Source organism: Ceratotherium simum, chromosome 1 (genome assembly GCF_057802395.1).
Source record: "Ceratotherium simum simum isolate JZ-2026a chromosome 1, ASM5780239v1, whole genome shotgun sequence".
NCBI classification, from domain to species: domain Eukaryota; kingdom Metazoa; phylum Chordata; class Mammalia; order Perissodactyla; family Rhinocerotidae; genus Ceratotherium; species Ceratotherium simum.
Window position 1 is genome coordinate 103136964 of NC_141900.1, and position 25095 is coordinate 103162058.

At 56.8% G+C, this 25095-nt stretch overlaps 1 protein-coding gene across 8 annotated transcripts; it reads left to right on the top strand.

Annotated features, from left to right (window-relative positions):
* The first annotated feature begins 144 nt into the window (after nucleotides 1-144).
* On the top strand, nucleotides 145-25052 carry KRABD3 (KRAB domain containing 3). 8 transcript variants are annotated; one of them, XM_087432530.1, is made up of 18 exons: nucleotides 145-348; nucleotides 7187-7313; nucleotides 7778-7894; nucleotides 8586-8720; nucleotides 9413-9568; nucleotides 10441-10572; nucleotides 10803-10985; nucleotides 11887-12042; nucleotides 12717-12935; nucleotides 13400-13573; nucleotides 13991-14164; nucleotides 16105-16257; nucleotides 16782-16964; nucleotides 17797-18009; nucleotides 18096-18227; nucleotides 19369-19473; nucleotides 19999-20160; nucleotides 21732-25052. In XM_087432530.1, the coding sequence occupies exons 1-18, from the start codon at nucleotides 337-339 to the stop codon at nucleotides 22658-22660; spliced, it is 3462 nt and encodes a 1153-aa protein (XP_087288656.1). In that variant the 5' UTR covers nucleotides 145-336; the 3' UTR covers nucleotides 22661-25052. The 8 variants fall into 8 exon arrangements, with proteins under 8 accessions (XP_087288656.1, XP_087288625.1, XP_087288639.1 ...); XM_087432499.1 differs by having other exon boundaries at nucleotides 155-348; nucleotides 7090-7313; XM_087432513.1 differs by having other exon boundaries at nucleotides 155-348; nucleotides 7205-7313.
* The last annotated feature ends 43 nt before the right edge of the window (nucleotides 25053-25095 follow it).

Sequence of the window (25095 nt, forward strand, 5' to 3'; positions counted from 1 at the left end):
CCCACCGGCCGCCGCCGCGGGGCCCTCTGGGAAGTGTAGTTCGCGCTTGCGCTCGGCGGGCCGCCGAGGCCGAGGGTCTCCGGCCGGAAGCGGGACCACCTCTCCTGGCACGCTAGGCGCCGGGGGCGGGCTCGGCGAGGCGCAGGGCGGGTCCGGGGCGGCTCCTCCGCTCCCCCGCGGCCCGCGGCCCGCGGCCCGCGCCCCGGCCCCGCCTCCTCCCGCACCGACCTCGGCCGCCGCCGTCGCTGTCGCCGCCGAAGGTCGCGGCGCTGCCTGCGGGCGGGGAGCGGGCGCCTCGCGCCGCGCCGGAAGCTGAGAGCGGAGGCTGAGCCCGGGATGGCGCGCCAGGTAAGCCGAGCCGGGGGGAACAGGCGGACGGACGCTGCGGCCCCCGGGGGACAGGGGAGGGGGGAAGGACCTGGGACCCTCAATTTTGGGATCGGGCTGTGCCCGGGCGGGTGGGCCTGGTGCGCAGGATTTCGTGCCGAGGAGTCCAGGTCTTCCGACACCCCCTTCCCCTATTCCCCGACCCCCATTTCCCACTCCGTTTTCCCCCGAGTACCCACGTACGTAGAGCCTCTCTCCACCTATGGAAACTCGTTCTTTTGGGTTAAGCGTCGCCCACCCTCGGCGTGGGTTCTTTAATTATAAATTATCCTGGGAGTGGTGGGCATGAAAGCCTCAGGGGAATGAGTAAAAGTGACACTTGAATTCTTGGTAGGATCCTGGACCCCTGGGGGGAGGTGCATGGAACCAGGTTCCAAGTTTTATCCTTGGTAAGATGTGTAGATCCTAGAGCTGAGGGAGAGCCCCAGCTGTCCTAGCTGGGCACAGCTTGGGTGGGTTGTGTGCTGGGCTGAAAGTGCCAGGAAATGTGATGATACCAACGAGGAGTTGCTGCGTGTTCTTCTGGGCTCCTGGAGCCAGTTCCGTAGTTGGGGTAGCTCATGAGCTCTGTAGTACCTCCAGCAACTGTAGACTCCCTGGTTGGGGGGTGGCTGGGGCAGTCTGTGGCCAGGCACAGCAGGCACTCTGCCCAGACCGTGGCATCATTAATGCCCCACAAGCTCTTGGGAGAAGGGAGAAACCAGGAAAATTGGAGTTGTGGGAGCAGGGGCAGCCTCCTTTGCACCTCTGGCTGTTCAGTTAAGCAGCCCAAGGACACCCTTGCTCAGGCGTGCCCACTGGTCCCATGCTGGGGCCTCCCCATACCGCAGTTTCCTCTTCTGTACAATGAGGAGGTTGGACCACTGATCTCAGATCTGATGTTTTGGGAAGGGTGCATCCTCACACCTTGTAGCTTCATGGAGAAGGTGGCTAGGAGTGGTAGGTCACAGTCAGATGAAGAGGAACAGGGAGGGCCTCCTGTATTCCTGTCCAAAAGCCCAGGGGTGTGTGAGCACAGCCTATAGGTGGGGGGGCAGCAGGGTACAGGGTCTGATCCGGGAGCCCGAGGAATGCTGGGAAATCTAGGTTGGGAAGGACCGTGAAGGGTGGACAGGTCTGTGGCAGTTTTTTGCGGGGTTAGCGACACAGTGGAAAGAGTGTTTTAGGAGGACTGCATGGCAGCAGTGGGCCAGGAGGCTGCTCAGTGACAGCTATCCTGGAGCAGCCCGGAAACCTTTTCTCCTGTTGGTTGAGGGAGGGAGACCTGAGGAGGATGATGGGCCAGATTGCAAGCCGACTGTGGGTTTCCCTCTCCTGAAGGCACGCGTTTGTGGCCTGCATGTTTGCACACTCGTGCTTGCTCACTCCCTCCCACACACACACTCCTCACTCTTCCTCTGCTTGTTCTGGGCAGAGGGAGGCACTGAATGGACCACCCATCCTGGCCACAGTCAGTCCCATTCCCATGTTATAGGAACTTTGTCACAGAAGAGTTGGAGGCTGAGATGGTGAAAGGCCTGGAAACCCTCTCTTCCGGATGTCTAAGAGAGCTGGCTATATTTAGCCGGGAGAGAGAGGCGTGCGGGTCAGGAGCAGTGCATGTGGAAGAGCCTGTTCTGTGTAGCTGGAGGTGGCAGGCTGTGACCAGCAGGTGGACGTTGGACAGACAGATTTGGCTGCAATAATACTAATCACAGAACTTACTGCATCCCAGCATTTGTTCTGGGCACTTTTCCTGTATTAATTCACTTAGTCTTCACAACATCCCTTGGAGGTAGGTTGTTATGAGCCCAATTTTATAGATGGGTTTGCTGAGGTCCCATGGCTAATATGAAGCAAAGCAGGAGTGGGAGTTCCAGCAGCCTGGATCCTGAGGTCAGGCCCTAACCCCCATACTGTCCCCCTGTCTGTGTGTCTGGGACTTCCTAACTGCCAGAGCAGACCAGCGATAGGACTTGCTGCTGGGAATGTGGTGAGCCACCCATTACTGAAGGCATTCAAGTAGAAATTGAAGAGCCATCTGGTTTTGGGTGGAAGTCGGCATTAAATGTTCACTGCTTCTTGAAGGTCTACGGCAGTTGTCTGTCATTTCTAGTTCACAGACGTGCCACGTTGGACAGCTGGCCCCTGGGAAGAGGATGGGCCGTGCCTGTTTTCAGGGGCCTGTTCACCAGTATAGTTTTCATTTCCAGCAGGGCCGGGAAGGTTCTGCCTAGTTGCCAGCCTGTGACTGGACTGCAGCCCCCTTCTCCCCACGATTCAAAAGTTAGAATGTGTCCGAATCACCTGGCAAGTCTGAAAGTGTTGATTTCTGGGCTCTGAAAGCACTAAACTTAATCGTGATTTAGGAGATCTAGGATGAGGGGGGAAATCAGCCCTAGTTAAAAGAAAACTGGGAAGAATATCCTTGGAACTTCAAAGTCCGTTTGTTTTTTCAGTGGTTATGTTGTAAATAGCTTCTCATGGGAGAAGCTGAGGATACAGAATATTTCTCACCCAGTTTGCTAAACAAAGAACCTGTCTGCTGACTTGAGCGAGCTCTCCAGCAGAACTACCGCCTGGCTCTGCTGAGTCCTCACTCCCCATTCCCTGCTCCAGCCGGGCTGTGCCATTTGGACTCTGGCCTTTAGCAATGGCTACAGGAGCATCTCTTTGTACTCGGGATGCTTCCCCATCCCCATCACCTCCTTAAAAAAAATCTGTTAAATGTTAGCTTTTATTAAGAGGTTCCTGGGAATGGTGATGGTTGATACAGATATCCCCATAGTCTATCCCTACAAACTTTACTGGGTAATAATAACTATTAAAAATTGGATGCTTGATGCTTGGTTTCTTAAGGTTTACTGATCTTGTCATTGGTTATAGTCACAGTCAAGCACAGCAGAAAGGGCATCAAAATCTCAGTCCAAACGCCCGAGCCCTAGACTTGGCACCGTGGCTGTCTGCCGACTCGGCACACTGCTTCACCCCTCTGTGCTTCAGAACCTTTGTCCACGAGTGGGGGTAACAGGGTCTGACCAGCTGCCTGTGTGGGGCCATTTTGTTAATCAAACGAGAGATCTGAAATGCTCTAAAACATGTAAGGATCACGTTTCTGTGAACTGCAATGTTTGGGCCCTTGAGAACAGAGCCTGTGTGACACATCTCACTCAGCGTCCAGCAGAGTCCCTGTCACATGTGGGGGTAAAGTAAGCTCCCTGCTCCAGCCTCTCAGACTGCCCTCAACACACACACTTGAGGACCTGGACAGTCCAAACTCTGCCCCATCACTCGGCCCTCTCCCTCAGGTGGCTAATCTGTCCCATGGGGCTTGGTGTGACTCCTTTCTTGGTTCTGGGGACACCTTATTTTGTTTTCCCTAGTGTATTGGCCATAGTGAGAGTTAGTAAATATTTGTGCAGCTATAGGAAAAGACAGTGAGGTAATTGTATCGACCTTTCCTGCTCCCTCCCACTTCTCCTCAGCTGCAGCGGGGAGAGAGTGGGACTATTAATAGGGGGTTTCAACCTTTTTGACTCTGTTATCCCCTTTCTTAATGTTGAAAACTTCTCTGAGCCCCACATAGTTGTATACATAGTATATTAGATTGTAGTCTTTCCTTGTGTTTTAAGGTAAATTCAGTATTACCTTTAAAGGACACGCATGTATTCATCACAACAGCATCTATATACGTCTAAACACAGCCATCAAAGTGTGCAAGCAAAACGTGGGTGTTCAGCCCACAAACAATGTTTATGTGCATTCAGACCCTGGGCCTGCTGGGACAAGCCTGAGGTTCCCGGGTCTGCAGTGCAGATGGGGACTCCCGGACCGAAGTGTCTCCCTGCTGCACCAGCTCTGGGGTTCCCGAGCCTTGCTGGGGTTAGGACTCTGGAAGGGAGAGAAGGAAGAGGGTGTAGCGGGGAGGAGCAGGGAGGACTAGAGGACGGAGCAAGGCAGGTGGGCTGTGGACACTGTGGGGGAAAGGGAATGGCCAGCCGGACACGGTGGGGGATGAGGTTGCAAAGCTAGAGCAAGGCTGGGCGGTAAGGCTGCCCTGCCAGAGGAGCCAGGTGGGGCACAGTGCTCATGTCTTGTCAGGAAGTGTGATGGACCCTGTGTCGGGGTCCGCAAGACCACCCTAGGGTCAGTGATTTGCTAGGAGGACTCCCAGGACTCGGCATGTAGTTGTGTTCACAGTGGTGATTCGTTACAGCGAGAGGACAGAAAGCAAACTGAGCAGAGGGAGCAGGCACGTGGGCCAAGTCCGGAGGAACCAGGAGCGAGCTTCCAGAGGCCTCTCCCGGTGGAGTCACGTGGGCCGTGCTCAGTTCTTCCAGCAGCAGTTGTGACAACAGATGTGAGATGTTGTCTGCTGGGGAAGCCCACTAGTCAGTGCCCAGGGTTTCCACTGGGGGCTGGTCACGTAGGCCACCTGGCATGGACCAAAATCCCCAAGTCTCAGAAGGAAATCGACATTTAGCCTAAAGCACACTGTGCAGACAGTCTGGGCCCAGTAACCACGCTCATCAGTTAGGGAACCGTGGAAGCCCTCCTGAAATCCAAGTTCCCCGACGCCAGCCTGGTGCCAGCCTTGCGGGCAGGCCCTTCCAGGGGCAGCAGTCTAAGGCCTGCTCTGCTAGCTCTTCTGTACAGACCCTCGTGCTGGCTGCCTTTTATCTGTCCAAAAGGCTGGGAGGAAATGGAAATGGCTCTTGGAGAGATGTGTTGGAGGGTGTCGAGAACGGGCCCTCTGGTGGTCGGGAGCACACAGTGAGCTGAGCAGGCAAAGGCCGAGCTGTCTGACCGCCTGCAGGCCTCCAGACCTCTGGACCAAAGGCGGGTGGTCAGTGGGGAGGTGCCTCCAGCCGGGTGTGTCGATGAGGTCCCCACCAGTTCAGAAGGAGAGCAGGACGTCGGTGTGTGTGACTGCGTGGTGCCAGCTGTCAGAGGGTGACAGACGGAGTGGGGAGTAGATGCCATCAGTGACAAGGCCGCGAGTTAGTAGCAGTGACAGTTTTTAAAGTCACTGACTTGAGTTGATGAAACAACGCAGTAGATTATCTTCTTTGCTTTATTGGAAGTGTCTTCATTTTATTTAATAATTTTTTCTTACAAAGAAAAAGTTTAGCATTTGTTTCTAAACCAGAAGGACCTTCCCATAATTTACATTCTGTTTGCTTAATTTGCACAAAGTTAATTTTTGCCATAATTTAAAAATTCATGCCTGTCAGATACTGGTCATCTTCTAGGGTCTATGGCTATTTTAAAGCCCACTTAGTGACTATTCTTAAAGAAATTAGGACAGAAACGTCTCTTTTATCTTAAAAAGCTGTAGGGTAGCAGGGGATGCTCTCCAAGCGTGACCTCAGGTTTCTTCTGAGCCCTTCTCAGTGAAAAGGACAGTGGTGTACCAGCCTCCCCCCAGAGGGGCGAAGGGTAAAAGGTCAGGGAGGGGCATGGGGCGAGATGGGGAGGACTGGACTGTGGCCTGGACGGGCTTCAGCGTCATCGTCTGTGGAGCCCAGTGCTCGTGTGTTGCAAGGACTCCGTGGAGGTGTGCCGCGTGGGCTTGGTGATGAAGGCTGCGGGTCACGGCGGTGGAGATCATCATGGCTGGTCGGGGCTGTGGAGGTCACGTGAGACCTGGAAAGTAAGGGCAGGCGCAGCCCAGCTCAGGCCTCAGTTCACTGGAGCAGCTGGGAACCAGAGACGGTCTGCTGGACCAGAGAGTCTGAAGAAGAGGAGTGGCCGGAGGATGGGATGCAGGTCAAGGCTGTGAAAGTGGCACAGGGCGCGTAGGCTGCTGGTTTCCTCCTTCACCACCTGCACCGCCATCTGTCTGTCCTACTGAGGGAGACTCCGCCTCCTCTGGACTTGCAAGGCTGAGGTTTTCCTTCTCTCTCGTCCTTAGGGTGGGGCTGGGAGGAGGAACATAGCGTTTTGTTTGCGTGGTTCCTGACTGTTGGATCATCCCCACTAAAAAGTATGGAATGTTTTTTTTTTGTCATAATTACCATGCATTTTATTTGTAAACTTTTTTTAATGCCATAGTACTAGGATCCTGGGTCCTTGCACATTCAAAGGGACATTTGCTTGTTAACTTCCGTGAATCTCTAATGTGGTGAATTTAGCGCTGGCTGGGGTTCCCATCCTGGGCTGACCTTTTCTTGGGCCCAGGCCGCAGGGTATGAGACTGTCTGTATTAGCGTCCCTGGGCTGCCGTAACAAAGGACCACAAACCAGGGGGCTTAAACAACAAATTTATTCTCTCACAGTGTGGGACGGGAGAAGTCCAAAATCAAGGTGTTGGCAAGGCCATGTTCCCTCTGAAGGCTCTAGGGGAGGATCCTTCCTTGTCTTTGCCAGCTTCTGGTGGCCCCAGGCATTCCTTGGCTTGTGGCAGCGTCACTCCTATCTCTGTCTTCATCATCATGGGCCTTCTCCTCCCTGTGTGTCTGTGTCTCTCTTTTAAGGACACCAGTCATACTGGGGTAAGGGCCCACCCTACTCCAGTATGACCTTATTTTAACTAGTTACATCTGCAGTGACCCTATTTCCAAATAAGGTCACATTCACAGGTACTGTGGTGAGGACTTCAGCTTACCCTTTGGGGACACACTCCCACCCCCATCACTGTCTCTTGGGCAGATTCCCGTTGCTCCTTTGCCTGCTCCTGTGTGTCAGCCCCTACCCCACACTCTCCCTGCTCCTCGCTCCCAGGTGTACACCTGGAGACATGGGCTGGGTCGCCAAGTTGACAGCTCGGCTAGCCTCGCTGGGATGGAACCAGGCAACTCCCCTGAGGTTGTGCCCACAGGTGTCCATCGCCTTCCAGGACCTGGCCGTGCGGTTCTCCGAGGAGGAGTGGCGGCTCCTGGGGGAGGGGCAGAGGGCGCTGTACCAGGACGTGATGCGGGAGAACTATGAGACGCTGGTCTCCCTGGGTAAGGAGGTGGCTGTCCCTGGGGCCTTTCTGGGGAGGCAGCAGCAGATGTGGCAGGAGCTCAGGCTGAAAAGTAGATCCTCGGGCAGGATCCAGCACCAGGCAGGTCCTGAGTTACCATGTGACCCTGGGACCCGCCGGGCCTTAGTCTTCATCTACAAAATGAACACCATTTGAGGTGGCGATCCGAGAGCCTCGGGCTGAGCTGGGGATCTGGCTTATCTTTTATGTCACTGTTGTTTCCATGGACTGTAGTAGCATTCTGGGTACACTTTGGTGGGGGCACTAAAAAGCTGGCGAAACACTGGGTGGTGGTCTCCGGGGTCCTGACACCCTGCGGGTCTTGGGGTTTAAGTGGTTGCATGAACACACATGTAAGCAGGTGCATGGATGTGCAGTGCATGGTTGCGTGGAGGAGGGCAGAGGCCAGCTTCTGTTCCCCGGATGACTGTCTTTCTTTCCCAGGGACAGCTGAGCTGCTCCCCCTCTCTGCCTTCCTGTCCCCCACGGAGCCTGGAGGAGCCCTGGGGGGCGGGAGCAGTGCTGAGGAGAGGCAGGAGCCTCCTGGGGAAGGCCCCCCAGGTGAGTAATCTTGGCAGATGAGGGCCAGACCACTTTGGGTGTCCTGGTGCCCCAGGGCAGCCTGGGCCCGGATGGACTCACTCTTGTCCCTTCCACCCTTGTGATCCTCAGCCCCTGGCTTCACTCCTCAGGGGACACTGGGACCTCAGCCCTCCCCACCTGCCACCCTCCCCACCTCAACCACTCCTTCACCTTTCACCCCTCAGCCCTCGGGGGTGGGAGCCTGGTACACTGTTGCCTGTTGCGTGAAGGGCTCAGAAGAAAGCTGGGGTCACCCTTGGAGAGCATCCCCTCCTCAGGCCCCCTTTCTGCCACCTCCTGTGCAGAGCCAGCCTGCAGCTCCTGAAGGTCCTGCCACAGGGCCAACATCAGGGACTTCAGGTGATGGATGTGAGGCTGGGAGGTTAGGGGTGCCAGGAGAGGCAGAGGGCCCAGATGGTGGAAGGGCATGGGGAGGCAGCCCTCCTTGGCATTCCCCTCAGAGGAGGAATAGGTAACGAGTAACAGGTGCCATGGGCAGGTCACCTGGCCTGAGCCCGGGTCCCTTTTATCTCATGGACGTGGGTCTGTCCTTTGCTGCTCCTCACGTGGTTGGAGGATTCCAGGAGATACTGGTGTGGAGACGCGCCCAGAGTGTGCATGCTGACTGACTGACATAGGGCGTGAGGGTTCACTGTGGCCTCTCCGGCAGGAGGAGGGCCCCAGCACAGCCTGCACCTCACCGCCCTGGTGCAGCTGGTGAAGGAAATCCCAGAGTTCCTGTTCGGGGAAGTCAGCCCCGAGAGCGGGGGAACCAGCCTGGATGGGGAACGGGCCAGCCCCGAGGGTAAGTCGGACAGCGGGGCAGCCTCTCTGATGCAGTTCAGGCTGTGGGCAGCCGCCGTGCCCCGGGTGCCTGCCCAGCCCCGCCAGACCCTGGGCGGAGTCATGACCGCCCAGTAGTGCACCTGCCCTCTGAGAGCATGTGGATGGTTGGTGAGACAGCAGCCTCTGACTTTTCTTATAGTGGTTTCTATACGGCTTCAGCCACACCCTTGTGGCCCCCCTCACATCGTGCCCTACGTGGCAGCTGAGGCCAGTCCCTGTTCTGTAGATGACGAAGAGGAAGCGGTGCCTTGTCTGGGTGGCCAGTGGGGACTCAGGTGCCCCTCGTGGCCGGTGCTCTTCCCTCCTCACCAGCCTCTCCCTCCTTTCCTGGGCTTTGCTCACTCACTCGTCGCTCTCAGCTCAGGCCTCACCTCCTGAGAAGTCTTACCCCCAGCCCCAGCCCGTAGGGTTCCCTTGAGTCTGGTCAGTTGATGGTAAATGAAACAGAAAGTGGGGGGGATCTTATCAGAACAAGACCGTGGCTGTGAATCTACGTTTCAGAGCCCAGGTGACAGCACAGCGGTCACTGACGTCCTGGTTATTGTTAGTGGAACGTGGCAAGGAAGGGCCCGGATGGACAGTGTTGGGGCATTTTACCCGTTGTTGGGCTTACCTTCTAGCTTTGAGTGTCCTCTCCCTCCTCCCCGACAGCAGCCGTGGCTGTGGAGACCTGCCCTCTCCGAGGCCTGCTCGGCTGCCATCTGGACACGCCCATCAGCCGGCCCAGCCTGTCCAGCACGCCCAGCAGCAGCTCATCATCCAGTGGCCCATCCAGAGCCAGGGGGCAGGGAAGCCCTCTCCCCCTCAGTGAGTGTGAGCCAGTGGGGGCAGGGCTTCGAGCCTGGAGTCGGGGGCCCCTGTGCCCTCTGCATTTTCTCTGAGGCTCGGTTTCCCTCGTTGCTAAATGGGGACAAACTCCCCGGGAGCAGGACGTGCTCGGCCTCCGTCTGTGGACCAAAGAGGAGGCATGATGCTGGGTCCTGGGCGGCCTCTCACCCAGCCCTGCTCGAGGAGTACTGTGTGCTTGCACACAGTAAGCCAAGGGCAGCTTCTAAGATGCAGGCCCATCAGCAGGTAACACACCTGTGTGCACATGATCTGATTCTCAGACCTTTTCATCAGGGCAAACCTAAGAGCAGAGGAGGGCAAGGGTGCCCATTAGAATTTCTCTGGGGTGTCATTTTATTTTGAAAAATTTTGCATTTGTTTGAATATCTGTTTTTATTAAAAATACTTTAAATAATAGGGAATAAAATTGGCAGTCCTGAAAAACATACCCCGTTTAGCCCGTGGTTTCAGGTGTCTCTGGCAGATTTGCTCTGGGGATCCATGTGCCCAGATTTGAGAAGCATGAGTACAGGATTGGGGCCTGTGTGTTGAGGCTGCTGAGCCAGAGTCAGAGGCTGGAGTTGGGGGGTGGTTCACTGAGAGTGAACAGTCTTGGTATTTACAGTTACACCAGAAGGAACAGGGAAAGGATCCCCGCCTTCCCCAGGCTAGACTCCTGGAACAAGCCCTGTAGGAGCTGGCTCTGCCACAAGTTCAGTTTCCTGGAACTTGGCTGCCCCCCAGGGATTCAGGGAGCTGGAGAGATCTGTCCTCTATGGGGACCAGATCTGGGGCAGTTCCCCAGGGTCAGGAGATGGGGCTAGAAGGGCCTTCTGTCTCTCCTGCAACAGAAACTGCTGACAAACGGAAGCCAGAAGAGGAGGAAGGTCTAGGACCCCCTGGCGGGGAGCCCAGCCCTCCCACCTGTAGCCCTGGCAGGAAGAAGAGCCACAGAAAACAGGAGACAGCGACCACAGGGACAGGTGAGTGGCTGGCTTTCTTGAGAGTGGGGCCTGCCCTAGAGCTGAGGGAGGCAGGAAATGGAGGTGTGTGCACTTCATGGGAGGGTGTCATGTGGCTCTCCCATCTGGGCCTCCTGGACAACCGTACAAGGCAGGCGTCATCCCTGTTCTCACAGTGGGAAATCTCAGATGCTCTGAAGGTCCCAGGGCTGCCGCCATCAGGGTTGCACTGACCTTGGCTGATCTTGCAGGTGCCACAGGAATCTCTCCTGGGAACAGCCCCTTGCAAGGCCTCATCAACTGCCTGAAGGACATCCTTGTGCCTGGGCCCCAGCATCCTGAGGTGTCCCCGAGCTTACTGCCTTCTGTCCCTGGCCTGGGCGCATCACAGCTAACCAGGGCAGAGCTGGGGCCTAGGAGCCTGCTCTGGGGAGGTGAGTCCCTGGGAGCCTGTCTCCTCAGGCCAAGGTTTCTGAAGCCCCTGAAAAGCTTGGAGTGCCCTTCTATAGATATTTCTCTATAAATATAATGTCTTCCTGAAGGATCATTCCCAGCTTGGCTGCTCCAGTATCATCAGTGTCTTGTTTCTGGAGCCAGGTGGCTTTCTTAGGAGAACAGCAATTGGTCAGCTAGAAGAAGAAAACTCAAAAACAGATTTTGCCCTGGATTCTTTTGTGTTCTTTACTAGTCCTAATGTGGGACCTCTGGGGAGGAGATGCTGAGCAAGTGTCACTTGATGTTAAGCGGGATGCTTAGCGTGGACTTGGAGGTTCGGGTGGTGTGTTGGGGGCAGGAGCGCCGGCCCTGGCTAGAGTCCAGCGCCTGTTAGCTGGGCAGACTGAGAAAGGCTCCTGGAGCCTTTGAGCCTCGGTTTCCCTGTCTATAGAAAGGGATGGTGGTTCTCGCCTTAGAGGGCTGTTGTGAGTCTTAGGTACAATGATGTACTTGTGTGTACGTGTGTTTGTGAAAAGCTTGGTCCTCCTCATATGGAAGTTCTGTTCAGGGCCCAGAGAACTGTGTAGGAGAGACCTGGGGAGCCCCCTTCTTTCCTTGTACCCGGAGAACACCATGCATGCTGCCTTTATCGTGCACGTTCTCATGTCCCCTGCCTTTGTCTTTCCCATTCTGGGAGGTATGTCGACAGGCATTGTTAAACCGAGCACTAAGAAGACAGTGGCGTCTGCAAGGCTAGATGAGCTACAAGGAGACCCACTTCTCCAGATTTCTGGCCCTGAGCCCTTTTAACTGCTCACCTGGATTATCCACTTGTTGTTGTTTGTCACGAAGACTGAGGACACCAGGCTCAGGGTGAAAATGTGTTCCTTTTTACTATAGTGAAGACAGAGGCAGCTTCCGGAGATTGTCCCCTCCAGGGTCTGCTGAAGTGTCTGAAGGAGATCCCAGAGGCCCAGCTCAGGCATCCCAGCCCCTCAGGAGTCGGGGACCCTCAGCTGCAGGAGGACCCAGGGGCCCAGAAAGGGAGTTCTGGAGGTAAAGGCCGCTGGCTGGGCTGGGAGGGTCCCCGGAAGTCATCCGTTTCCTTTCCCTGCTCCGAGCAGCGCTGCATGTGACCCTCCGCAGTGAGATACTCAGGCCACACGTTGGTGTGTCAGTTAGAGTAGCCACATCTTGGGGATCGTCACTGTAAATGGAGGTAGGCACGTGGGAGGTGCTTCGTCAGTACGTGATAATTTTCCAGATTGGCTCTTAAAGTAGGAGCTGAGAGTTCCAGAAGGAAGGGATGGTCGGGAGGGAGAGAGACCAAGAATAAAAGACATAGCTCGGCTCAGTAGACATTTGGGGCATGATTTTGATGTGGGGTTTCTCAACACATTCGTGTTGGCTGGGGTAGCATTTCCACATGCTGTAGCTCTCCAGTGCTCCTTAGCTTCTCAGAACATTGAGAAAGTTGAATTGAGGCGGGCGTGCTGGCCTTGAGGAAAGAGCCTGATTTGGTGCTGCCTGGGGAGGGCTGACTTGGCATCCCTCAGCAGAAACCTCTGGAGGCTCCCCAGAGGGGCCTGGGGCAAGACCGGGAGTGTGAGTTGATTCATCTGCTGGTGGCTGCGTGGTGACTACCTCAGGGCCAGAGACTGCTGTGGGGGCCAGGGACCTTGGAAGCCCCGTCCTGACCCTATGAAGGCCTCATGGGGGACTTCTCACAGGGCCCAGACCCTTCCAGAAGCCTCCTCCCAGCCCTGGTCCTGGAGCGGGCAGCGTGCTCTCTGTGGTGAAGGTGGAGGACGACTGGGCCCAGGGCCCCCCAGTGCCTGCATCCTGTCAGCTCAGCAAGCGGACACACAGCCCTGCTGCCACTGGTAGCCCAGGGGGCGATGGAGACATCAGAGGGCTCCGAGTGCCCAGCTGGCGCCCTGCGGCTCAAGGTGAGGCCTGGGGTCGTCTGCTTGAGTCCTCCTGGGTGAGATCCTCAGCCCCCAGGGGAGGGGGTGCCTGCCTGTCTTGGGCAAGGAGGCCGTCCACCTGGCTGTCCTTCTCAAGCAGTTAATCCCCTCTCTTAATTCATGTCCTCCTAATCCAGGCCCTTGCCCAGGGGGCCTTCCGTTGTAAGGACCTTCAATTTGCAGAGATTCCTGACTGTTAGGGAGCTGGCCACTACATACGTGTGCATCTCCCCACCTTGCCCCTGGGGCCCGGGGGTACGGCTTGTGTCACTCCCCCGAAGGAGCAGAGAGCAGGTCAAAGTCCCCCACAGAAGTGTCCTGCTTGCCCCCACCCCTGGTATAGGACTCGCCATCCCTGGAGAAGGCAGGCCGGGGCAGCCAGCCTGGGGCCAGGCCAGAGGCATGTGCGAGACAGAGGTGGTGATAGGCCATCTCCCCTGTCCCAGCCGGCAGTGCCTCAAGCCCAGCCCTGGAAGCCCTGGAGGCCTGTCTGAAGGGCGTTCCCCTGAGCGCGTCGTTACCTCCCCAGCCGCCGGCTACCTCTTGGTCCCGGAGCCCCCAGCCAGGAGACCCCGGGTCTCAGAGGCCCAAGCTGCAGCCCCTTGGATTACACAGCAAAGGTAGATTGTGCCTCGGGCTGGGGGTGGCATTTGTCCCTGGACACAACATGGAAGGGATGCTGAGAACACCGTTGGGTACCCCCCCGCCTCATCCTGGGCCTCCTGAGGCACCTGCCCTTCTGCCCCCAGCCCCCTCTTACATGCCTGCCCCCAAACAGCTCCTGAATTTGGTGGAAACTGGTTAAACTGTCCCTGCTCCTGCCTTCTCTGAGAGCTCTTACTTACCCTCTAGGCCACCGAGACTGTGGTTGGCTTTATGTGGGTTAACATGCTACGGTATTTTAATCAGCACCATGAGTGCCTAACCTAAGGGGAGACCCCAGTGGGAGATGCTTTGGGGCAGGTCTGGGCACCCGTCCACAGCCCGGGGCCCGGAGGACCTCTTCTTCAGTGGCTTTGCTCTGCTGTTTCCCACAGAGGTGACCGTGGGGCCTCTTCTGGCTCTGGGCCTGCAGGATTGTGTGAGAGACAGTCCTGCCCTCCCCCCAGGCTCCCATGGCACCCCCACCAGCTTCTCCTCGTCCAGCAGCACCGATGAGGACCTGGATTTCCAGAGCCCTGAGGGCAGCCAGGGATGTCCGCCTGGAAAAGGTGAGCTGGCCGGCCTGAGGCAGGGAGTTGATCCTGGGAAAGGATAGGAGGCCCTCCCGTCCATCATTGTGTCTGACCCGACCAAGTCAGGCCGTCGTGCTCAGTGCCAGGAGCAGGGCTGGGGGGTGCCAGGGCAGAGGCAGACCTGAGACTTGTTTCAGTGGGGGGTCTGTTTTAGCAGCTTGGCTCAAAAGGGGCAGGTCAGTGTCTCAGTGTCTCTTGAAAAACAGAAAGGGGTCTCCTTTGGTGTCAAATTCTTCCTTCTCCCAGCCACAAAGAGGTAAGTGCCTATAACATCAGACCTCCGAGTTAGGAAAAAACGTTGTGAGGTTCCTATAAAACCACCTTATAGAGTGTATTTGGTGACCCGCGTCTCCCCTAGGTCCCTCCACGTAGAAGCATCCATGGTGAGCTGTCATCTCTTCGGAATCTTGCAAGACTTTCCAGGGTCCCCTCTCAACCTTTTCTCCCCACCTGAATAAGCCGAGTGCTCTTGGTCTTCCTTGTCCGCAGACCCCCTGGTCCCCGTGCTCTCCTCTGTGTCCTGGCCATGTCTGCTGTCAATAGAAAGACCTAGAGCTCACCCAGGATTCTGCTCTGGGTCAGCTGGGACCAGTAGGGCAGGACTGGGGCCTTCTGGTGTCCCGTGTGGCCTGGATTCCTGTCCTGTTCCAGGGGTCAGCCACTTGCATGTGGGGGCTTTTTCCTCCCAAAACACAGCTGACTTTTCTTTTAAGTTTTAAACAGGTAACATAATCACATGGTCTTATTCAAAGGCTACGAAAGGTCATATAGGAAAGTGACATCTGCCTCCCTCCCCTGCCCCCCAGCACCCATGTCCTCCCTGAGTCACCACTGCTGAGAGTCTTTCACCTTCCAAAGATGTTCCCTGCGTGGCCAGGCTTCTCGTGTGCTCACACTCAGTAGCATTCTGCACACGGCCTTGGCCCCTGCTATTGGTCTTCATGTTCGCCTTTGACGGCCTCCTGTGTTTTGTCTTACATTTCTTGGATGCTGGCACCACTCCATTCTCTTTGTCAGCTGCATGGTGTTCCATAGTAGGGAGCACATGTCTTTCTTGTGCATCCTCCACTGATGGACTGTGTTTGCTAAGCAACCCAAACTGAGGAGGTTTCACGCTGATGTTTAGAAGCATCCAGCCCAGCTCCCTCTGTTGCCCCACAACTCAGCAAATATCCTGTGGGGAGAACTGCATTTGGAGTCCCTCTGGCTGATGCATTGCCATTCCAGCCCCACAGGACAGCCTGGAGCTCTGATGGCTTCTCTTTTCTCACGGTCTGCCTGGCCTGTCTGCAAACACCTTCAGGAAAGAACATGGCCAGAGATGTCAACTCACATAAGAAGAGCCTTTCCTTTTCTAGAATTTAGGTTCATCTAGTTCCTGTTGGTTCCACAGCTGTCACTAGAAATATGATTTTTGCAATTTATTTGGTTTTTTCCCAAGTTGAAACTGCATTAGTGTTGGCCTTCTTGAGCTGCTACATCACACCCGGAGGTGAGGGCGCCTTTAATGTTTCCTCTCTGAGTGGTGAAGGAAGCCTCCGATCCTCAGGGCCGTCCTGTGGCTGAGGCCGGGTGGTGGCATCCCTCTCAGGGTGGAGCAGGGTGGCCTGAGGGAGCCCAGACCCAGGCCTGTGGCTGAGCCCCCTCATCACAGCTCATTGACCAGGCTTCTGTGTAGGCGGCCGAGACAGGTTGGCTTCTTCCAGGCCAGCCCGAGCAGGGCTGCCCAGAGCCAGGACCGACACATGTTTGGGGCTAGGTCTCGGGTCAGGTGCCCGGAACTGGCCCGACAGTTCCAGTGCTCTGTGCGTCCTCCCGGGGCCCCAGCTGCCCGGGACACAGGGCACAGGCAAGGCTCTGGGGTTCACAGAGACCGAGCTCTGATGACCAAGATGGTGAATGTTGAGTTTTCACAGGAAGCCCCGTGGGAAGCTCCCCGCTCCAGGGCCTGGAGAACTGCCTCAGAGAGATACCTGTGCCCGGGCCTCAGCCTGTCTGGTCCTGGTCCTCGGCAGGGGACAGGGGGCCACGGAGAGCAGAGCCCAAGAACTGGACGGCAGACACGGGAGGTAAAGCACGGCTGCCAGGTGTCTGGGAGCAGGGAAAGGCGGGTCCCATGCTGCTGCCTCCGGCACTGCCTCTGCCAGCAGCCGTGGGCCCACGTCCACCCCTAAGCTGAGGAGACACTCGGAAATGGCGTGGGCAGAGGCTTGTGTGAGGCCAGAAAGCCAGCTAGTGCTGCCAGCGTCTGAGTGGTGGGGCAGTCAGGGCAGGACACGTAGCCCCCCATCTGCTCCGAGTCCAGCCTGAGCCGGGGCCGTGGCAGCAGGGTGTTTTGATCCTGGCTATGTCAGCCCCACGTGCCTTGGCATCCGGCACAGTTGCTGAGCTGTGGGGCTCCCAGGAGTCCAGGTAGCTGGGTCTGGGAATAAAGAGATCCCGGAGGACTTGGGCTGCTCCCGGGCACATCTGCGAGATGGCGTGTGTCCACAGCTGTAGGTTGTGTGCCTGAGAAATTGTCCTCTGTCCCGTAACTTCCTAGCCTCGGTGCCAACACAGGGCTGACAGGCCTCTTGGCTTCTCGTTAAAACAGGGCTGAGGGGCGAGGCCTGTGAGCCAGCCCGTCTGGGACAGCATGGTGGGGGAGCGCCCACCAGGAGTGTCCGGCTGGCCAGCCCACATGTGCTCGCCTCTAGTAGCATCCCCGCCTGCTGTCAGCGAGGGCCCAAAGACCACGGAGACACCAGGCCGGGACCGGGGAGGTGGCTCCAAGATGGTGAGCTGACATCTGCCCCAGTGTTTACTGGCATGTTTTCCCTCCAAATGAAGTCTTTGATGAGGGAATAGATATCCTCTCCCCTCTCTCTCTCTCAGTCCCTTCTCTATCTCACTGCGTGCTGGAGCGCATGCGTGGGGTGCTCCGCGGTGCTAGCTGCGTGCAGGAGTGTGTGTGCATTCCCCAAAGACCGCTGGCTGGAGCACTGTGAGGTGTGCTCCGCAGTGCTGAAGAGGTGGAGAAGAACACTGTTTTTGTCTGGCCATTGGGTTTCCCTGGGAGAAGACTGGTTATTTCCTTCATTGCAGTAGTGGCCTGGGGGTGAAGGCGGCTCTCCCTCTGCTGCAGCGCTTGGTGGAACTTACAACAGAATTCCTTCCTAGACCTGCTGAAGTGGGCTGGTCGGGTCTGACTTATTTGAATAAATATGGCATTTCTAATACTCTCACCAGCAAGAACGGGCTTTTGGGGGCCTGCTGTGGACACGACTGAATCTCTGGACTGCTGGTCCTGAGTGAGTGCAAGTAGGAGGGGCTGCCTGGCTTGTCGGACCCAGGGCCTGGCTGGAACCAGAATACTAGTAGCTTCCAGGGACTTGAGGCTTTAGGAAAGTTCCCCGGCTGACATTCCAGAGCGGCTGGGGGCCTGGCTTCACTTCCCTCCACCTCCATGGCCAGAGAGAGAGCTGTTCAGGGTCCACTAGAGCTTGTGCGGAGCCGGTGGCTGAGCTGGAAGGGGAGCAGCTCTGCGTGCTCTGTTCTTTAAGGTAGAGGGTCCTCCTGCCTGTCATCGGGCAATGGACTAGAAGGTTCTTTTGTTGTCGTCTGCCCAGGAGCGGCTACCAAGCCCTCCCCACTCCACTGCCTGGAGAACTCTCTGAAGGGGATCTTGCCTGGGAGGCCCCTGCGCTTCGCCTGCTTGGCTGGCCCCAGCCCTGGCCCTAGCCCCAGCCCCAGCCCCGGCTCCAGCTCCAGCTCGAGCTTCAGCAGCTCAGAGGGAGAAGACCCGAGGCTGGAGCCTGGGCTCTGGCGGCCGCTCCTGCAGGGTGAGCTCATGGGGGAGAGAATAGGGCAGGGAGCCACATCCAGGGTGCTGCCACTGTCCTGACGCCAGCTTTGTTTGTGATGCCAGAGAGGGGCCGCCTTCCCAGCTGCAAGGGTCCTGGCCCTCCATCCCCGCGCCCTAGCGGCCCCCACACTGACTGCAGCCCTGGTGAAGTTCCAAGGAGAGCAGAGCCTGGGGACCCTGGCGGTCTCAGTGCAGGTGAGCCTGGGGTCTCCTGAGAGGGAGTGTGTCCCCCGGGAGGACCACAAGCCCCGAGACTGGGTTCTCTGAGTCCCACTGTCTCTTTGTCTGACTTTTGCCAGAAAGTTCTCTACTTTGGTCATGCTTGAGCTCTTCGTAAGATGAGCTGTGTCTGAGAGAGAAGGTGGGACTGTTGCGGCACACGGGGCAGCAGGAGTGTTCAACAAATGTGTTTCATTAGAAAGCCTGAAGTAAACGTAATATGTTTACGTTATATATATAATATGTGCACATTATATATGGTTAATAGTGTACATGTAATGTGTACACATATATATTGTTGTGTGAGTCCCAGCTTGTCAGTAGTGATGCTCTCAGCTGGGAATGCCTGAGGCTCTCACCCCGGCCTGTGTCACTCGTAAGGAGCCCACAGACACTCCCCAACTGGGGCCCGTGTTCTGGTTGGTCTGACCCTTGTGGTTCTTACTATGATTGTAGGACACACTTCCACAAAAACCCTCAAGGGACTTGGAGGAACAGAATTTCTTACTCACAGGTCCTGGAGGGTGCATGGCACAGTGAGGGCCACACAGCGAGGTCGCAGGCAGAGAGAGAAAGAGCATGTGTGTACCCAGGGCTCTGTCTTGATTAGGGTAGAGAGTGGGATGTCTAGGCTTTGGCAGGGTCTCTCTTTATTGAGCAATTTAAAACACAGGAGTGGGAACTAGGGTGCATGAAGGGAGAAGTGGGGGGGTGGTCACTGAAGCGGTCAGTTATCTAGGTCACCCAGGGCTTTCTGAGTGAGGGACCTTCCTGGGTGGGGGCGGCCTGGTTCCTTATCTGGTTGTGCTATGTGCGAGTAGCCATGTCATACAGCTGGCAAGATGTTTATCCAGGATGGATATCTTTTGAAATGGATGCCTTGGCAATCAAAAAGCTTAATGTCAGACACTTACTCTACATGTACTTGCATATATGTATATATATAATAGGAGTATATATTTTAAAAATTTGTCAATAAATAAAAACCATGTCAAAAGTGAGATTCTTCCACCTGGAAGAGCTTAGAGATTGTGCTGTCAACAAAGCTGGAATTGCTGCCTGCTACCCCAGGCTGCCTCACTTCTCAGTCCAAGCGTGACCCAGTGTTTGCTCCCAGCAGGAAAAGCAGAAGAGAAGACGGGATGCAGGTCCCAGTCGCCCTGGAGAGAAGTGTGTTTGGAGACCCCGGGCCAGCCTGGCCCCCTGGGCAGTGCCAGAGGAGGTAGAGGTGGGGTGATGGTCGGGAAGGGGTTCCTCTGGACTCAGGCTGGTGGCTCCACACGGTCTGTGGTCTCTGCACAGGCCCAGGCGGTACCCATGTTCCTTACTGCCCAGTGGGCCTGGTGGGAAACAGGAGAGTGGGCTGGGCAGGGACCACGGAGTCTCCCAGGGCCTACAGGGCACCCCCAGCACATCCCTGGAGAAGCCTCACTGGAGGTGGGGCCTGCAGATCGAGGCCCCCTCCACTTGCTCTCCCGGCCTCCACTCCTGGAAGAGCCAGAGGCATCATGCTGGAGCCGCAGAGGCCTCCAGATAATCAGTCCGCTCGTGTCACACATGCCCCAGCTGGCCATTTGACCCGAGCTGGGCTCCCTGACAGGCCAAGTGTGTTCATCTCACATCTCGTTTCACTGTTATTAAAGTTGAAAGTTCCGTTTTTTTTTAGGCCATGTCCAAATGTCCCCATGTCAGATGGCTCTGGCCAAGCGATGCATATCCACAGCCCACTGCTCTGCTCTTTCTGCAGAGGCTGCTGTGAATCCTGGCCCTGCCGCTTGGCTAGAGAGAAGGCCTGGGCTGGGGCCCTGCCAGCCTCCTGGGTCAGTCCCCAGGTCCCTGTCCTGGAAGCCCAAGGTTGGTGAAGAATCCAGGGGCCTGGGGCCTGGAAATGGAAGACCAAGTGTTGCAGGTGAACTGGTGGCTTCCCCATCCCTCAAGTCATCAGGAGCCCTGCAGGCTCAGGGGTGGGCAGGGAGTTGCGTCTGCATGGTCACCCACCCTCCTTCCCCGAGGCTCCTTACTGCAGGGCGGGCTGGCCAGAACCCCAGGGCACAGCGTGGGGAAAGCTGTTTCTTAACACCCTTCCAGCCTTATTTGGGTCACAGGTAGGAAGAGTCTCACCTGAACTCACTTTGGGTTGCTTATTTCATTGTAGTGTTGTCTTACAGAAATGGCTGGCTTTTTCATAAATGCGCAGGTACCTTTTAGAGGCAAAACGGAAATTGAGACGTGTACCAGAAGAGATATGCCCAAAACCAAAGTTTGGGCTTTGAGGGGACTTTAGAGAATAGATGAGGAAACTGAGGCCCAGGAATGTTGAGGGCCCTGGCCAAGGGCATCCCGAGAGATGTGGTTCTGCATCACACCTGACCCTGAGGCAGCTCTTCCCTAAACCATGTTGGAGACACGTGGAGGGCAGGGGGCCCGGCCCCCGGGGTCACTCTGGGACGTGCACTGAGACCCTCGCGTCAGCGACTTGACATGTGGCCTCCAGGGGGCTCCATCGCTGGCTCATGGGTTCCAGCAGCTGCTTTATTAAGAGCGCTGAGCTGGCCGCAGGCTGATCTGTCATGTGTCGCTCAGTTAGAGGTAGACCTGTGACAGCGGCTGCCTCGAGAGCCTTCAGCACAGGTCCTTAAAGAAGTCGGCCAGGCAGCGCTTGGGTCCTCGACACTTCAGTCCTGGCGTTTTCCTCCGTTTGAAGCCCTGGAGGTGCTGACGAGAGCAGCCTGGCCGGGTGGGGCTCAGAGAGACGGTGGGAGAGCAGAACTGTCCCGCCTGGGCCTGGGGGTAATGGGGCTTTCTTGTGAGGGTTGCTGGCAGTGGAGACCAGTTCCAAGGGAATTTAGGATGAAGGATTAGGTGATTTTTTTTAAAAAAGTAATTTAAGACTTAAATCCTGTGAATCTGTAACTTCTGAATAGGAGGGTCAAGGTCAGGATGGGCAGGAACACTTGTGGTTTGCTTATGACCAAGAGCACTGGGTGCTGATGGCCCCATGGTCACCCCACCAGAAGGCCCGGGCTGCAGGCTGGACTGGCCCCCTGGGCCCTCTCCCAGAGGCTGCCCACAGCCTTGGCCTCATGTTGTCTGTTGAGGCTCCCCAGTCCCTGCTCACTGACTCCCTAGGGCAGGGTTAGGTGCTTTGGGGTGCCATTTGGTCCCAAAGGTGACATGAAGAACCCATTGATCCTTTTCCTAGAAAGTGGGAAGGCCGCAGTCCTAAGAAAGCTTGGTTACCATGGAGACCCAATCTGAGGTTTATCCAGTCCATGTGTTTGGGGAACAGCCAGGAGACATGGCCACTTCCGGTATTGTGGGCATTGGCGTCCATAGTGTCAAGCCTGAGTCACTTCCTTCCTGTGTAAAGCCGGGCCAGTGGGGCAGGCTGCCGAGCACACTAGCTGAAGGGACCCCCGCAGGGAGAGAAAGGTCCTGATGGCCAGAGAACTCTCACCCCAGTCCCTGTTCTGGTTTTAGCAAGGATCGACGGGAGACCGCTTCCCAGAGGCTTGCCTGAGCCACGCCCTGCGGCCCCCATCCCTCCGGCTTTGCCACTTGCCTCCCCACGGCCTCCGTGCCCCTGTGGGCGTTCGCTGCAGCAGGAGCTCCGAAGCCTCAGCGCCGCCCTCTCAGAGAAGCTGGATCGGCTCGCCGCAGCCCTGGCAGGCCTGTCTCAGGAAGTGGCCACCATGAGGACCCAGGTGGATCGGCTGGGGAGGCACCCTCGGGTCCCGGGGCCAAAGGGCCAGGCTTCCTGGCCGTGGGCCCTCCCCCGGGGGCCTCGCTGGGCTAATGGTCCTGCTCACCGACACCTGCCCTACTGGAGACAGAAGGGCCCCAGCAGGCCAAAACCAAAGGTTCTGCGCGGCCAGGCGGACGGCTGCAGGGCTGGCGACTCCTCAGGCCTCTCCAGCAGGAGGCTCTGCCCGGTGCCTCCACTGCCTCCAGACGCCCCCCCAGCAGAACCACCTGGGCCCAATTCTAGCCCTTCGCAGCAGCCCCTCTCCTCAGCATGTAGCTGCTGCCCTGTGCTAACTGTGCAAGCCCCCCTCGGATACACTGGGGGCCACCAGACCCCCCCGCCCCCTTCAGTGCCTGCTGGCTTACCCCCCCAGACGGCCTCTCCTGCAACCAGCGCAGACACATGGCCGCTGGCTGCAGCAGCTGCACCAGCCGGGTCCCTGAACCGGCCTAAGGCCTCAAACAGCCTGTTGGCGGGGGTCCACAGAGCCCTGCATGAAGAACTGTGGGGTGGGGAACATAGGGACCCAAGGTGGGGAGCCCCTAACCACCTTCTTCACCAGCTCAGGCCTGCTCAGGATGCCCCGCCCCTGGCCGCCTCTCCTCAGCGCAGTCCCGCTCTCTCACCCTGCTCCAGCAGAACCTTCCCCATTTCTGGGCCATGAGAGGGCTGGGAGTTCTGCCACTGGCCTGACCGCCCCCCTCCAGGTTGCTGTTTGCTCAGGGAGGCCGCCATTTGGGGTCCATCCTTCAGCCATGCCGCTGGCCTTGCCTCAGGTTCATTCAGATGTTGGCCCCCTACTTCCCACCAGAACTGCCACAGCTGGTAGGCATGTGGCGTGCATACACGCGTGTGTACACAACGTGTGCCCGGGGCGCTCCGAGCAGCTGCAAAGGGGCCACGAGAGCCCCTCCTAACATCTGCCCCTGGTCTCAGCGCTGAGGGGGCATGGCTCTTGCCTCCCTGGTAACTGTGGGAGGTTTCCTTTGCGGGGAACTCTGCCCCGCGGTCTAAGCTGGGTTTACCCGTGTGGATTCCAAATGAAAGCAGTTGGTTGCTGAGGGAAAGGCCCTTGGTTCCTACAGAAAGCTCAGGGGGCCACACCGGGGCGTGGCTGATTGGTTATGCTGCCAGTACTGGGGACGAGTCTGCCTTCCCGACACCATGGAGAGGATTCGGCAGTCTCCCGTAAGGCTGGGGGATCAGCTGTGGGACGGAATCTCCACGTGACTCCTCAGGAGAGAGTGGCGCACATTGTGTTGTGGTGGCACGTTGGGCCACCGTGACAAAGTACCACAGACGTTTACCCTCACCGTCCTGGAGGCCAGAAGTCCAAAGTGTCGGCGGGGTTGGTTCCTTCTGAGGCTGCAAGGGAGCATCTGTTCCGGGCCTGTCTCCTCAGCTTGTCAGTGACCGTCTTCATGTTCACGTGGCGTTCTCCCTGTATGCATCTCCAGATTTCCGCTTTGTATAAGAACACCGATCATTTGGACTAGGGTCACCCTAATGCTCTTACTTTAGATTACTTGTGTAAAGATCCTGTCTCCAAATAAGGTCACATTGTGAGGTCCTGCGGGTTAGGACCCTGACATATGAATTTGGCGGGGGGGACACAGTTCAACTCATAACACATACGAGGGACTGGGCTAGCCTTCTTGGGTTCGTCTTGGGAGGAGAGAGTGTGACCAAAGTGTCACTAGGCCTGTTTCTTTCCTGGTGGCCAGAACGGCCTGCTCTGGGCCCTGCCCCTCAGATGGCACTGGCGGTGCGTCCAGAACAGCCTGCCTATTGCCTGCCCACCTGGTTTCCTTCCCCTGGGTCAGAGCTTTTCTGCCAAGCTATGTTCCCACCTCAGTGCCTGCTTGATTTGGGGGATCTTCAGGACTGTCTTTGTACACGTGTTGCCTGGGAAAGACCGGCCTGGCATCAGCGGGCACAGTCAGCTCTCCTGTCAGGGAACTGGGGTGGCAGTGCCAAGGTCTCAGCCACCTAGGAGCCCAGAAGGGGCTGGAGCCACGATGGCTGCAAAAGCAGCGCCTTATGGCTGCTGTGCCCCATGTACCCCTAACGTCAGGGTCTTTGGGGACACACACAGGGCCCGGCCTGTGCCCTTCGCTGCAGCAGGCTACTGACACAGACCGTCACCAAGAGGGGGCGTTAAAATGTTTTCAGGACTGGAGTAAGTCCCAAGATGAGTCTTGGAAGCTAATGTATATAAGATCATACAAGTAGGACATTTAAGATAAGCAGTCTTCATGTCTGGCCGTACTTGATAGAGAATAAGGACAGGAAAGTTCTAGGCTTTCCACTCGTGGAGACCTCAGGAAGTGAGTCCAGCTCCTTTTCAAGCTGTGCAGGAAGCGTCGCTGGGCATGTTTCAGAGCCAGTAGAAAGGGTAGGACAGGCCTCTGGGATGAGAGGGAAGGCGGGCGCCTCCCCGGTGTGCAGGGGCCCTGGTGTGAGGAGGAGAGCTCTGTCCACCCGTGCTCAGCTCCTCCTCCCATCCTGCCCCGGCTGGCCCGCCTTCTCCGCTCTTCTCGCCTTTCTCAGCCAGGGTAACAGGAGGTGGCCTGCCACCTACCTTGTATGGCATTTTAAGGTTTTGTTTTGTGAGATTTACAAATATCAGCCATCACACAAACCCCATGCAGCAGGCATTCAGGAGCAAATGAGCTCAGAGGGTGTAAGTAACTTGCACACGGCTGTTCACTGGCTGAGAGGGGTGCTGGTGCTCAGCAGCCCTGGCAGTTCCCTCATCCCCAGAGCACAGCTCCTTCCAGCCTTCGCCTGCTGTGGAGGACGAGGATACTCGGGGTGGGCCCAGGCTCGGTGGTCCAGGTCCAGTCGGACCATATGCGAAGTTCAAGTCTTATTTTTTTAAGAATGTGGAAAATAAGTAATAAAATGGTAAGAAGCTCCACTATCTGCAGCTACGTTCATCCCACAGGATTTAGTTCCCTAGGTCCTGTCCACTGCCGCAAGAACAAAAAACCCTTTTACAATTGTTAAAAGCCTTCTAGAATTTTTGATTTGGTGAAAAAGCTGCGTGCAGTTTAGGACTGTGTCCATCTCCTTCACCTGCTTTGTGGGGTTGTTTTG